Source organism: Harpia harpyja, chromosome 6, assembly GCF_026419915.1.
Source record: "Harpia harpyja isolate bHarHar1 chromosome 6, bHarHar1 primary haplotype, whole genome shotgun sequence".
In the NCBI taxonomy this organism is placed as follows: Eukaryota; Metazoa; Chordata; class Aves; order Accipitriformes; family Accipitridae; genus Harpia; species Harpia harpyja.
Genome location: NC_068945.1, coordinates 16568280 through 16584188, shown reverse-complemented (window position 1 = coordinate 16584188; position 15909 = coordinate 16568280). Strand labels below are relative to the sequence as shown.

The window sequence follows — 15909 nt, the reverse complement described above, 5'->3', positions numbered from 1 at the left end:
TATAATACATTAAATCCCTATTACAGAAAATATGAAGGTCCTAAGCTTCAAAAGAAGCTATGCCACAGCAAAAAGGGCTACATTTCACCATCATTCAAACAGTTTGCTATTATCTTTGGGGATCTTATTAGTAGCCACATTTCAGAAAAATAACTTTTTCTCTCTTTAAATTGCTTATGTTTAAGATATATATATATATTTCTAGACTGAGAACACTTATGAGCTTTATTATTGCATGACAACACATACAAAATACAGGAAACAGCAGTAGGAACCTGCAGGCCCTCTAACAATTTGCAGTGTATATATGAATAGTTAAAATTATTAGATTTTTATTCCCCAAAGTAAAACGTTTTTGATTGCTCAATAATAGAGAACATTATTAGTCCATTAGTTACTTCCTTATTTAGAAGCCTCAGAAGACCAAAGCAGCACATGGGCTGAAATCATACTACATTTCAACCTTTTCATTTCCTTCCATTAGTATTTGAAAGTAGCTAACAACCACAATTAAAAGCAGTAACTTCACTGTTAAAGGTCTTCTCTGAAGGAAGTTATTTGTACAAACCACAGAAACTATTGGCAGGTTTGAATACTCCACCCAGAAAGAGGAAACAACTTCCAGGTGCTACTCAGTAAGTACAGGAGCTCTAAGGGTCAAAACGAAAGCCAATTTATACTTGTTCTTACCCCCTAGTATTCAACAAATAATCAAGCATATACATGTTCTCCTTTCAGAAGTTTTTAGTGATGGCATTGATTTCTTTTGAATCTTCCACAAATTCTAACAAAACTTTTCTACCAGCCAGCTCTACACAAAATGAGAGAGCACACTGTCCAAAATCAGTTCCACTTTGAGGGAAACTACTTAAAACCAATCCCAAACCTTGTATGTTTTAAAGTGTAAAGTGTGAGTAAGTTGGCATCATAGTATCGCCAAAAAGAAACGTCCTCTTTTTATAGACAGCAAGTCTCACCTTGGTATACTCATCTTTGGCCTTAGTAAGCATCCGTAAGATATCCACTTCTTTGTTATTAGAAGAATTCATGATCATTGGGGACACTCCTGTTCCCGTGCCCTGCTGTGCTTTGAATTGTTCCTGCTGAGTTAGGCTGAAAGTTGGAGGTGAGAGGAAAATATACAAGACAAAACACAGATAAAACATAAAAACTTTAACCACAACCACTTTACAATAATTAATCAAAACAGAAATATTTTCATTCCCCCCCCATCTGCATTAAAATGTGTAAAAAAACCTCTATTAGAAGATCTATATTCAAACATAATTCGACCAGGCGTGAGATTCATTTTCTCCAATCTTGAATACACTAGGCCATAGGCTAAAATTTCCGTAACTTAGTCACAATTTCTATACCCAGAAGGAGCAGGGAATTTATAGTGTTATTCAGTTCTGCTGGTGGTGGAGGATGGCAAACACACACAAATCAGTCATTAACTACTAGCAAATGACCAATTTCCTGCCCCAGCTGTTTTATTATTGTAGAATGCTGAGAATTAAAACAGGCAGCCAACTGGCTGAGCGACATCTTTTATCTATATGAAACACTGCTATTATAAACCACTACACGTGGTTTACAATTCCATGAATCCTCTGAAAACTAGTTTTTATTGTAGTAAATTACCAGTTTGAGAGTACCTAATCACCACCAACGGAAACTTGAGCTAGTTAACTAAAATTAGCTGTCAAAAACCTGGGTTTCTAGGGTTCATTGCTTATTTCTGTAAATTCATCCCCATCAATTATTTCTTGGGTCACAACTGCCTTATTTTAGAGCTGTAGGTTATACAGAAAAACCACAAACCCCCACTGTTGTCACAGTCTGTGTTTCACAATGTTTTGTCACTGCAAAATGAAAAGCAGCAGGTATTACTTCAAAAAGAGATATAGAGGAAACATGACTACCTTTCCATCCAGTATTTTATAACAAATCCTATCTGGAACATAGTGGCAGAAGAGTTAAAGCACTTTGCAATGGATCGAGATGTGCAAGGATGAGCCTTGCTTGGACTTGTACTGCAGGGCACATAAATGGGCTTTTGGGCACTTGGTAACTTTGGCAATCAAAACTGATGTCACTTTCTCAGCATGCTTCTGGCTACAGAAGCTGTTAAGATTGGGACAGATGACCTGAAAAGGAGAGATTCACAGGTCTGACAGTGCCTTTGCATTGCGCTCTGTCAGTACCTAATGGTGTCAGCTTGACTGTATCCCCTTCCCATGGCTTTTCTTGGGATGACAAAGACCTGGCTCTATGTCATCCCTCCTGTCCCTTAAAAGAATTGTGACACAATGATATGTCCAACTCTATATACTGCAGGCAACTGGTATATCCCATCTCTGCCTGCTCCTGTTGGGCCTCTTTACTATATCCTCCATATTATAGCTCTAAAAAATTTAGATTGCATAAGTTGATAAAATCTGTAAGACTTCAGCTCCTTCCACCTCTAAACAAACATGAAAACCTGCAGAATATAGTCATAAGAAAGGGATCATTGCAAACAAGCCTATCATTAGGCCAACCAGAGGGTAGAGCAGAAGAGTGAGCCCTGTCCATCCTGGACACGTGAAGAAAACAGTGATAGTGAAAAAACTATCCATGATATTAAAATACAGTTGAGAATACAGTTCTTTTTGAAATTTTAATCTCTGACTTGACTGCAAAATTAAAGATTGTATAACATGTATAAAATAATATTATGTACATAAAAGTAATGAATTAAAAGCTAATTAAAGTCTTGCTTTATATTCCAAAAACAAGGCAAATTTTGTACATTTTGCTAGGAAATGAGGAAGCAGGAATTCAGCCAAGATGTAGAAACAGGATAAAAACGACAGAAATAGTATTATTACAGTATGCCTTCATGATAGCCCGCACTTACACTGATACAAGAAAAAAGGTAACAGCAAAATTAAAAAAGAAAATCTCCCCAAACTGAGAAATATATTAAAACCCCAAAGAACACAATTCTTCAAAACAGATCTCTGAGTCATCGGGAAATAAATCAGATGAACTGTTACACTCTGATGTAGCTGGAAAGCTGCACAGCAAATTATGAAAAAGTATTGCAATACAGTGACTTATTTCTGATTATACAAATGCAGGCTTGACAACTTTACTTGCAACAAAAATCTATAAATACAGGTTTAAAGCAGAAAGGTATGACCATCCTAGTAATATAATGTGCATGTATGTACAGAAATACATACATAAAAAAAGCACAAAAAGTCTTGTTTACCCATCACTTACTTTTTCATGAGCTCTGCAATTCTTTGGCATTCTTCCTTATCATAAAACCAAATCCCATATATGGACACTGTAAATGCACATCAAACACAAACTATGAGCATCTTCTCAAACAGCAATTCTACCTGGTAGATATTTAAAAGTGACCTGTAAAGGAATTCTTAAATTTATTTCTGTCTTATGTTTTCCCCATCTGTAAACATGACACCTCAGATCCTCCAAAATCAAAAAAGATCAAAGGCATATGTCTAAGGATGTAAATTACAAGCTCTTGAACCTTCAATAAAGGCAGAGGTATTTGATCCTTTTCTTCAGAACACTAAACCAGAGGGTTTTTTTTCTTTAAAACCTTTTCCTCTGTCATTTTTTTCAGTTGTCCTATCATATCCATTAGAGTCCAGTGGCTAGTATACTGCAAGTAGTGTTGCACACATATGTAAGGAAGAAAGATCTGCTTAGTTTTCAACAACATTCAGGTCTATCTTGATATATCATCAAATTTGTTAGAGTTGTAAGAACGCACCTCTGCCTCCCTGTAGATTTTCTATAATGTTGCCCATTATTTTCACCACCAAAGTAATTATCTGTAGCCAGCCCAGGATTAGAAAACCTATATCTAAGTTCAGATGTCCACTAAAATAAGTGCCTGCAGCTTTGCCCAGCAATGACAGATTTAAATTTACTAGTACTTCAAGATTCTCAAACATACACACTGCTAATGAAACCATCATGATGGTAATAGCCATAATGGAACTGTAGTTAGTGCAGGTTCCACAATCATCACAAACAGGGAGCTTTCTTCCACTCACAACCACATTATATAGCTCTGGTAAAATAGCTTGGGAATAAATCTACAACATAGTCTTAAAACAATCTGTCCACATTTGTCAGGGTAACTGTCCTGGTTTTAACCTTAGGCGCAAATCTGCTGTGAGAAGAGGAAGGGAGAAGCACTTAAAGGCTTAACACAGATCTTCCCCTCTATCACTGCGACCTGGTGTAACATCCATGCTCCCTTTACATGAAATGGTAGCAAACAGGTAGCCACTGTGTTTCTTCCCCCTTCCTCCTCCTACCATATTGCAGGCAAGAGTTTTCCCTTAATCTTACTAAGAAATGGCAATTCCTAACATATCTTCAAACACAGTAGGAGCTAGATTTTATTTGAAAGGGGCATAAATGGACTGAGTACCTGTTTAAAAACAATTGCAACACTGACACTGACGATGTAATATTTCCTTATATTATCAGAATCCAAAAGCAATCACTTCTTCAATTCCACAGAACGAAAACTGTGGCATATGTAGTATAAGTTGGCTTTGTTAATGTTTGGAAAGAAAACGAATGTACAGCTGTTTGTAAGACATTCCCCCTCAAATTTTCAGCCATGTGTTGTCTTCTATACAGCTAAAAATGGTTCAGCTGTTTAATACAGCATACTGGTGAAAAGCCTAAAAAAACCCACAAACAAACAGCCATCCTGTAGACATACAATAAATATCTTTTAAAAGATGTACAGTCCTTTTTATGATTAACTTTTGTCAAGTGTGACGATGATTTCTATTTTTCACCTAAAAAAAGGCAAGTAACATAATATGCGCCAGTGGTTCTACAAATGTGCAACATAAGAGCTGACCTGAACTGTACAAATAATCTCCATTTTGTGACATAGATATTAATGTTAAAATATGCATTTAAAATAGACATTAATATTCTAACACCTTCGAAGAAGCATCCAATAATAAACTGCAAACTTTTAGAAAAGTATGTGAACAATACATAAGGTTCCAAACCACCAACCTATTATGCAAAACCACACATCCTTCTGAAAAAACATTTGAAAACTTGTCCATATTACAAGTAACCCTATATTCTTCAATGCAACAACATAGCAAGCAGACTGAAAACCCCACACGAGTCAAATTTGTTTTAATCAAGATTCTCCTTTGTTGTGAAAGAATCTCCAAAGCAGAAGAGTATTGATGAAACTTTGGCCATCTGGTCCATCCTCTCAATTTTTTTTTTTGTCTGCCACAGCTGGTGGCATCACCAATATGCGAGACAGGTTGAGCAGCTTCACCTTTTGGCCAATTCATCAAACATGTCATAGACTATTTATGAATATCTAATAAATTTGAAAGCTGACAGTCCCATGGAAATACTGCAGTGTTTCTGGCCATTAAAAGTTGAAAGACTGGAATCAACAGCAGAAACAAGCTAGTTTACCTCAACTCAGTGACAAACACAGGTAAACTGATTACCAGTATAAAAGACCATTTCAGATTTTACAGAACTAGAACTAAGATTTTGAAATACAATTCAAACAAGTGCACACTCATTTCAGACCACAGAATAAGGACAATAATTACTGCCTGTCCCACCAGACCAAACCACCACCCAACAATATATCACATCTTAACTAAAGTTTTAAGTCAGGATATTGCAGATCCAGAGACCTTTAGCCTAGATGTCAGCTGAGCTTCAAACCCACCCACCCACTTACCCACGCTTACTTTCTCACCTCAGCTAAATGGTACTCTCAACGCAGACTGGGAAGCACAGCTGCAAGCAAGCTATACCCAAACCCCAACATCCTCTGAGCTTACAGTTCACCCATTCAGCAGTGAAATCTTTCAGAAGTGGACAGTCCTTGCCTTCTTCCTTCCACACTTCTCCCATCTGTCCAGAACAGATGAACACTTCAGAAATACACTGAGAAATAATCACACTGCCGCTCCATTTGTTGTGGCACAACGTACTCCAAGCTCTTTCATGCATGGGAGAATGATGTACCAGTGAGAAGGCAATAATTTGGTGGAAATCTGAGATACCAGGTATCCAAAGTACACTAATGTATTGGTCATCACCTGGAGTAACCATGGTGTAAATTCATACTACAGTAGTATATTCTGCTATAATCTACATTTAAGGAAACAAATGTAAATAATAGTAGTAAAAATATGTATTAATGGCCATCTTCTTGATGAATGGTGAACACAAAATGGCAAAAATTTTTTTTTATGTGGATGACAACACATAAAAACCCAGGACCAGCAAAAGAACCTAAGATGATTACGAACTGTAACTGTCAAGCTAGGAACCTGGCACGCTCTCCAATAATAAAAACTAAATACACATATAATACAAATTTCACTACAAGCTTTCTACCAGCATGAAAACACTGCATGTCTTATCAGGATTAAATCTAAACAGATTACTTTTATCTGCCTTCCATCTCTATCAGACTGTTTGACAAAAAGGAAATCCTGATCTAAGTATCATCTGTAGAGCGGTAATTTCACTAAAATGTTCACATGTTAAAAATGAATCATGAAAGAGCGGAGGCACAACTGAATCACTAAACAGCAGACACACAAAGCAAATTCTTCTACTGCTGCACAAAAGGGGAAGTATTAAATAACTTTTAAGCCCAGATTCAGCTATAAAGTTATTCAAGACGAGATTATTGTAAAAAACTGAAAAAGAAAAAACAAATCAAAGTCAAGTATCTTCTGCTAACCAAGTGAGCCAGTTACATGAAAAGCAGCTAACAAAAGCCCAATAAGGAGAGCTGCTCTTATACTGACAAGACGATACACATCTATTCATCCACTTTCAATAGTTCCAAAGTCATTTAGTAAAAGAAATGAGATTTAGTAATAAATTGATCACATTAAAGAAAATTTTAAAAAGGCACCAAAGTTATGATGTTGTTAACAAGATTACACAAAACTAGAAGGATATAATGCAGCTATCAAATCAACATGATACAATTAATATTGAATGGGAATAAGCTAAATTAATTACTTAAATCAACTAATTGAAATTATTAAATATTAAGGGATATCAGTCTTTAGAATTTTTAGAATTTGAAAAAGGTAGGTTACTCATAAATAAACCAGAAAAATTTTAACAAAATCTGTGAAGCTCCTTTAACATAGCTCAATGATTGAATTTCAGGAAGTATACTATTTAAGTTTTAAATCATGACTTCAGAGCCAATTCCACAGCTTCCGCCTTACAATTTTCATTTTTTGGCGACGGATTTCTCCCGTCCTCACAAACACTAGAGCACTTGATACTATTTATAAGCAGAAGCTGACAGCTGCTATCTACCAGAATTATAGATGACAATTTCTAACCTCTCAAAATCTGAAACATTTCTTTATGATGATGATGAAGAATTTCTTATCAACTCTCATAATTCATGCTAAGTATCCTATTAAAAAGGAAGGCGTTTCTCTAGGATTATTTATTTTACTCTTCATTTGTCCAGCTTCAACTTCCAGCTATTAGATTTTTGTCTCTTGGACATACATTTCCATTATCAAAGTTTTGGTTTCAGTGTACCTGCAACATACTATTTTTAAGCTATTGCTCCACAGACTGCATACAGTATTTAAGTGCGGTAAAAGTAAATACAGAAATATCCTAACTACTGACTAGAGGCTTCCCTGTACCTAGAAACTGTTTTACACTTGCTGGTATTATAAATAAATAAATAAAATGATTCTTCGACTTTCATGTTTTATTCTTGATATCATGCTTCTTAAGGTATTTTATTCCCTACATATGGCCTAGGCTCTTGCTCCTGAATATGTAAATCCACACTTGGCTATATTAAAAAGCAGTTTCTCTATGCATATCTTACAACATAGCTAGACACCTTTATGTTAGTCATCTTTTCTCTTTGCTATCTACCATTCATGTAATATTTGACTATTCAGCAAACTATCAATGCTTGCATTTCTTTTTCTAGTACTACTTAGAATATTGCAGCCTCCATTCTGCAGGACCTACTGAAAAGAGAACCAAACTAGGTTATATGCACAATAATAACTTTTAATCTATGAGTTCTTAAAACAGGAATTAAAGCATTCCTTGTTGATTTTGTGCTCTTCTACTTCAATGCAAATGTGATCCCTTTGTCCATCATACTGTCTTTGCAGTTACGATACAAGCATATGATGGTCCTTCCACTTTGCTCAGGCTCAAGTAGTGAAGGAGACTTGCCTGTTGAAGCCCTACATTGCGCTCTGCAGCATAAAGCAAGAGAGGACTGCAACAAAGGAAAGAAGAAATAAAAACCCTGCAGCTAAGGCAGCTGCATGCTATCTTGAAAAGCTAAATTCCATCTCTGACACTGCCCCAGAGATATTATGCAATGATACTTAAGTTGTGGAATGTCATCTTGGGTGTCAGTGACTGTACATTTCATTTCCCAGCGTTTGATTTGAGGTCCTAGACCTCGGTGTAAGGTTTTAGTGTACAACCTGCAAAAACACCAGCTACTTATAATCACAATCAAAGTCTGTTAGAAGTGTTTTTGAACATATGAATGATAAATACATTGGAAAAATTAGACCCGAGTAATTTAAAGTCGGACACCCTACATTTAATTGATCTCTGTAATTGTTACTGCTCTGCCCTAGGATCCCAGTTTCTAAAATGGTAAGAATACTTCTAATCTGAGCAAGGTACAACAGTTCAGCTTATCCTTGAGTTATCAGCTATTATACTAATTAGTATCACAGAAAACAACAAGAAAAAAAAAATTAATAGTTCTGTCCCTAGTGCAGAACTTCAGTGGTATATAACAAAGCAAGAGACCCACATATCAGTAATGAGGAAAAAACCAGAATAGTGAGTAGCTGCTCTTTACATGAACACCATTCAGACTATTTGATAACTGAAGCAAAGTCCTTATTGCAAAAGAAGATGAACACATAATTTAAAATTCCATAAGTAAAAAAGAGAGATTGCACAAGCAGCCTTAATTTTGGCATTTGCTAGTTTAGGAGCCTTAAAGTTCTTTTAGTTCTTTACAGCCCTAAAGTTATTTCAAACACATTATTTTGCTTAGCTATTTAGGTATTCAAAAACAAAACACTAGAAAAAAATTAAATTTTGTCCTACTATACCATATTGATAGCGATATGGCGCATCACCAGGAGTGGAACTTTCAGGTCTCTTGCTTCTCTACCTTGCGTAAAGCAGCACAATACAAAATATATATAAAAGAAACGTATTTGTTTCTAAATAATGGAAATTCAGCTTAGACATATCCTGTTATTTCTGGAAGTTTTTAGAGGGGAACCAAAATTTTTATAATGTCCCACTCACAAAAATGCCAAGAAACTGAAGCAAGGCAAGAGTTTTTCAAACAACAAAAACCTGTATTTTGATACGAGCTTAACTTAAATTCCTAAAAAGCTGCTGGAAAAAACCAACCTGTCAGATCATCAGACATTGTTCTGTCATTTAAAGGTTGATAAAGCTCCTGATCCACTTACTTGGGGAACTTTTAATATAGACGGGGAAAAAGTTGACTTGGTATTTCCATTATTTCAAATGTTTAAAACATTATATATGAACAAGCAGGAAGAAAAGCCAGCTATTAAAGGGAAAAGAATCCTGCTCAGAGACATCTTAATGCAAACTGATGATCACACATGGAGAGTGAAAAACTGTTTTTCAGCGTGACCACTCAAATTCAAGTGAGGAGGGAACTGTTCAAGGAACTTTCTTAAAAAAACCCCACCCCACAATAACAAGAAAATATACAACAACAAAAGCCCCAATAAAATGCAAAAGCCCCTCAAAACCCCTTTCCCCAAAAGCAGATGGTTTGAGAGTGGGCAATGATTGGCAACACTACTGAAGTCAAGAATACGTTCCTTACCACCATCTGCCTAATTGTGCCTGGAACTATGCCTTAAAAAACAACACAAGAAACAATTTTTTGTTAATAGGATGGACCCTGAAATATCCCTGCCATCTTCTACCAGTTATGGAAATTGGGTGACGAATTTGCAGACTTCCAGATAGAGACAGCAAATATTTCTGATTTCATAAGGCAAAAAAGGGACAACTCGGACATGGTGGATTATTTATTAAATCACCTCTGTGGCTCTAATGTGATAGCCTGACTTCAGCCAGATTTTTAATCAAAATTTATTAGAAAGTCTTTATGAAAAAAACATCAATTCTGTAGCAGACATAATAAAAAAGATTGGCTCACTGGAATGCCCCTTAAATAGCCTCAAAGCTAAAGTTATATTAGTACTGTAGGAAACTTTAAAGCCCATTGATCCATTTATTTCCATAAAGCTCAGCATATGTAAGAGTCCATCAGCAGGTTCTTTACTTTTTGGAAAAGAGCCCAAAGGCAAACTGAATTTGCAAGATTTCCCTTAAAATCGCATTCTGTTGATGCTACAAGAAATTTTTAGTCACGACACAGGAACAGCATCTATGTTATGATCCATCTGGCTTACTGCATTTATTTTTTTCTCCCCACCACTGGTTTTCCAGTCACATCCCCTGCCATTGCATCATCAGTACCAAATAATTTTTAAATCACGATGATACGTGACACTGAAATTAAGGCAGGAAGTCTGTAGATGCCAGACTATCAATTTCTTAAATAACAAGTTGTTCTTAATAAATCCTTTATTGTTCTTATTTATAAGTTGTTCTTAAATAACAAGTGGTTCTCATTACTATTTCACAATGGACTGGAGCTCCACTGCCTTTTGTAATGGAAACAATTAAACAGTCTCACTCAAGGAGTATAAAAGCTAAGTGAAGAGGTATTAAGACAAACAAATGGTGGGTGAAAGTACTGCTCCATTTTTTATATAGAAAAAAAATAGATACTGACTTTAGAAAGGTAAGTGAAGAAGTCTGCAGCAATGCTAAAAACTAAATCCAAATATCCTGAGTCAACAAAAGCATCCTTCCTGTGAAAAAAATTCCATCAGAGACTGGCTCAGCGGAAAAGAAACATAACTCCTCAACATCTGAAGCTATTACCTGTATTAGCTTAACAGTGCTCTATATTCTCTGCTAACTTTCTACAGCAAACCATAAAACATGTCTTCAATGCACTGAAATGAAACCAGGCTCTGACCTACAGGAATCATCTGAACATAACACAAAAATACCATTACACAAATCCAGGCTAAATACATATCCATAACTTCTATTAGCAGAAAAGCTCACACTAACATAACACTATCACAAGTGCAAGAGGTTAAACTAGAAACCATGCTCTTTTCTTGATTCTGTGCACATCACATCATTCCTAGTAGCTAAAAGCAATGAGAACTCTCCTCAATCGAGGAGGAGGAGACAACACTGCCTTTCCAACCTGGAAACGTTTGCTTTTATTTTAAAGAACAGGAAGGAGAGCTGCCTTCACCACCTCAATTTCTGGCCTTTTTATTTCCATCCTGCCTTCCACTAGGCTAAGAAAAGCAGCAGCTTCTGTTATGTTTCTTGTGGAGTATCTGGGCTTCTAGTCCTGTGGGGATAAAGCCTGCTCTACTGTATGTGACATACATGGTTGGTAGAAGACTCATCAGGATTTGAACATCATGGTCTTCATTTATAATTTAGTCAAATCTAAGAATATTTTCCCAATGATTTTTAACGTGCATCTCTGAGGTACCTGCCAAAGGTCAAAGTACATCTCTAATTCCAGAGCAATAGGCAAGTTCAAGCTCTTTTCCAAACTCTGCCAATGCCATTTTTTCAGTAAAATAGAAAAGAAGGAAAAAAAGAAGGAAGAATATTTTAACTTCAAATAGGTGTTAAACAGCATGTTATTTTATGGTGTTTTCTCCTGAAACCTTAATTTTTACTATAATCAGTCTGATAGGCTGTCACCCCTAATGGTTTAACTCCCACAAAATTATGAACAACTTCAAAACAGGCTTCATGAGGAAAATAAGCAACCTTAACTATAGATGATGTTTCTAATTCTGACTGTTGCAATTTCATTTCTTATTTCTTTATTGCATACCTTCACATCCTAAGTAATGGAAATACATTTGCAGATCTGGACTAAGTTCTTAACCTGCAACAACAAAAGTCTAAGTTGCTTGTATATATGCACTTGTTCTTGTAAAAAGTAACACCTAAGAAATACCATAAGATTAACAGAATTAAAAAAAACACCTTTGTATTTTTCCATTTGTATACTCTGTACATGCCATCATTTTGGAGGCAGGCAATTTCTTCATTTTTTCCTACACCATCTCTATTTCTGAAACTGTTAGAAAAAGAATAAAAAAATCCACATAGAAATAGGCAAAGGAAAAGCCAGCTACTCCTCCTGAAATTTCAAATGTTTAGTTCATATTTACAGCATATCTTATGTATTTGCTTTTATTGATTTGCCACAGCCTGTTAACATGTTAGATTCAACACATTAAAAAGAAGTTCTCTACTACTCTGTAGCCATTCCTTCTCTTACAGTCAGCTGTTATATTGCCTTCAGTAACATCTGCTTATCTGTAGAGCTGCCGTTGGAAATTTTTAAGTACATACAATTTTTAGCGATACAATACCATTTCACAGGCACAGAAAGGACTTTCACTGTTCTCACACAATGACAGGCAAAAAGTAATGGGTTTACTCCAGCTGAGGGTAGGTTCACGCTGTGCTCACAAGATAATTTCAGTAGATGGCTGCACCTTGGACCCTTTATCATTCACATATGGCCACTGCACTTTTACATGCCTGAAAACTGAAGGATCATTAAATTTAATCTTAAAGTACTAATAAAATTGTTTAAAATATATTAGATGACCTACTTTTTTCTTGTGAAAGTTGCAGTTTAGTAATTTCTTTCACGAAGGTACAAATAGCACCTCTTTGAACTACCTTATTGCTTTTTTCTTTTGATTGCTGTAATTTTTTTTTTAACATATCCATGTATGTTTTAAAAAACTATTTTAACTATTGAAGTTAGTGTTCAGATTACTACAAACATTAGCAGTTTACTGACTTTTCTGCCTTCTTGCACACAGGCCATTCTGTGTGGGTATATGTACAGAGGGAGAAACAGAACGTACTCCTGAGATCAAGTTTGTCACCGTGAAAATACAATTTAAGCAGTATGCATTTCCTTGTTTTAAACCTGTAATCCAATGGAAAAAACCCCCACATTTATCAAATTCATTTTATATTAGCAGCTAGACATTTCACAATAGCAGCACTGGGAAGTACCCTGCAATTTTGAATCCCTGAATATAGGATAGAGATACATTTAAATTCAAATAAAAATTTGGAATTTTGCATTGGGTGATTTTCATTACAGCAATTGTATTATTTTCACACAGAAAGTAGAAGTGCATATTTCATTTTGCTTCAGAAGTCAGCAGTATTTTACTTGCTCATGCATAATCCTTTAGGAATAAAACATATCAGTAATCATCTTCTGCTTCCTCAGTCTCTCCCTTCTTTCAGCTTTCAACTCTCTCAGTGCAAATTTGAACCTCTACTTTGTTTTCTTTTTGAAAGAGAGATGTACAAAATATTCACGTGAGAGAAACAAGTATAAAAACAGAAGAGATAACAACAACAACAAAAAAGCAGCAAAGCACTGCAGGAAGGCATATGATACCTTACATAAAAATCCAATGTTATTTCTCTCCTTTTCTAATTATTATGAGATTTCATGAACCTCTACATTGAGAGATGCTACACATTCCTGTGCAGAGGATTTAACACTGTATGTTGTTAAGCAAATAATACTGAAATTTTACAGAAAGGCAGTTTGTTTGACCGAGACAAAAGAATTGGTGCAGCTCACCAAACTGAAAGTCCATATCCTACCTAAGACAATGACCAGCACTAAATGATTCACAGGAAGAACCTTCCTAGTCCCTTTACGGTTGACTTCTGACCTGAAGCATGTGTCTTACATCACCTACTTTTTTTTTTCCCCTGGCTACAAGATCTCTGGTTGTTTTTTATTCCCATAAATAATTGATCTGCTATGCAAAAGGATTACTGAAACAGGCTCCAAAAGACCTAGGAGTCTGCATGTCCAAAATAATGAAGCTAGCAGGTAAAACCCACATTTTTTTAAAAAGATTGATTTTAAACAATACATTATCATATGAAGACTTTATAGTTTATTAAATTTTATTAAAGCAAGCTCTGCATTACAAAAACAACAGCTGGGCTGCAGCTGCGACCATTAAAGCACAGCAGATAGCAAATATTACACCGAATGCTGTTACTAGTTTGTACGCCAGTTAAGACAAAAAAGCAACACTGCCTTTGCAGCCTTACTGGAATTCCACTGGAGCAGTTGCACCGTGTTTCTGTATAGAACACATTCCTTGTCCTTTAAAGGGTATGCTATCTTATACTTGAGACGGGTTTCTTTCTTTTTTCCTTCCATAATTGAAAAGTATTGTTTACTGCTGATTTAAGGCTTGTTTTGACGAAGAGAGAGCTGATGAGGCACTCAAGAGCTTGTATTAAATCAATACTAGACAGAAGTGAGAAGCTTGTATATGCGCTGTGGGATACACTTGCTCACATATTTATCTTCCATGTTTTAAGAGAAGGTTACAAATATTTTCATATATATACACACATATAAAAGAGTGCGAGTGAGCAAGATCACATTCCAAGAGAAGTTTTCTGGCTATGTCAGGAGTGAAGTCCACCCCCTACTAGATAAACCTATTTTTTTCAAACACAAGAGGATATTATCAGAGAAGTCCGTGCTGATATACACAAACCAGAGATCGTCATGGCTCGGTGAGGTGATGAGCTGACGGGTGGATGGCGCCCATTATCTTCACTTCTCAATCCAAGTTTTCCTGAAAAACCACAGGGGGAGGAGAAGGCTCCAACTGAGCATAAGGCACAGAGGACAAGAAAAGGATTAGGAGTGAAGAGCAAGGAAAGGAAGGATAATGCAAGAGATATTGCAAAGGTTTAAAAGAGCTAGAAAATAGTTTCTAGATTAAACAACCAAGTTGTCAGTAATTTAAAGTAACATTCAGGTTTAAACTTCTGTACAAGGCTATTACATAAAATAACTCTGAAGTAAGAAACAATTGACCAAAAGGAATTTACCTTTACTACATATAGAAAACATACTCAGGTTCAGCTGTTTCAACGCTCCTTGGAATTTTAAAATGTTTCAAGCCTTTGTTCGGCAAGCCTATCACCCGCTACCCAGCCACCAGCCAGAGGAACCTGAAATGAAGTATAAGGGGAAGCTGGTGCATGAAACTCAGCTTAACTGCTTCTACATCAAACCTGGAGGTAAGACAACATCACCCAGTTGTGTGCACACAAACTGTACTGGTATCTACCTGCTGGGATAAGTATTCCCTTTCTATTTAAATAGAACAGTGTATGAAAATACACTAATAACTTACAGTAATAGCTGAGGATAATGTACTGTGAAGTCCTGTATGTGTGATCACACTACCACAGGATTTAGATAATTCTGATAATTCTCAAATCTGTGGAGTTAAGTAGATGGATGGCTTCTCTTGGTAATATATTGTCTTTTGAGCATCTAATAAACATTGCTTCCACTTTGACAAGAGAGGGGGGGGGGGAAAAAAAGGCACGCAAGTATACAGAACAAGAAAGAAAAAGGGCTTTTTTGTAGACAAAGAGGCTAAGAAGTTTAAAACATACAAAAACTCAAAATATTAAATGCATGTGTGCGCGTGTGAAGGGACTAATCTGAAAAGGGGGTTACGTGAGAGATTTCTAAAAAGCAACTAGCTCTGTAATATTTTCATTTGCAGAAGAAATATGTAGGCATTCATGTACATATTTACACCGATCTGGAAACATCTACCATTTTATGCTATACAA

At 35.9% G+C, this 15909-nt stretch overlaps 2 protein-coding genes across 7 annotated transcripts in view; one reads left to right on the top strand and one right to left on the bottom strand.

Moving 5' to 3' along the window:
* Nucleotides 1–15909, bottom strand: part of DCP1B (decapping mRNA 1B) — a 46629-nt gene that overhangs the window by 18663 nt on the left and 12057 nt on the right. For all 3 annotated transcript variants that reach the window (XM_052789481.1, XM_052789483.1, XM_052789482.1), the window contains exons 4-5: nucleotides 3271–3337; nucleotides 978–1113 (exon numbers count right to left, since the gene is read on the bottom strand). In XM_052789481.1, coding sequence (XP_052645441.1) covers nucleotides 978–1113; nucleotides 3271–3337 — 203 coding nt within the window. The remainder of the gene's footprint in view (nucleotides 1–977; nucleotides 1114–3270; nucleotides 3338–15909) is intronic.
* Nucleotides 14938–15909, top strand: part of CACNA1C (calcium voltage-gated channel subunit alpha1 C) — a 498947-nt gene continuing 497975 nt past the window's right edge. For all 4 annotated transcript variants that reach the window (XM_052789484.1, XM_052789488.1, XM_052789485.1 and 1 more), the window contains exon 1: nucleotides 14938–15342. In XM_052789484.1, the coding sequence (XP_052645444.1) occupies nucleotides 15213–15342 (130 nt within the window). In that variant the 5' untranslated portion in view covers nucleotides 14938–15212. The remainder of the gene's footprint in view (nucleotides 15343–15909) is intronic.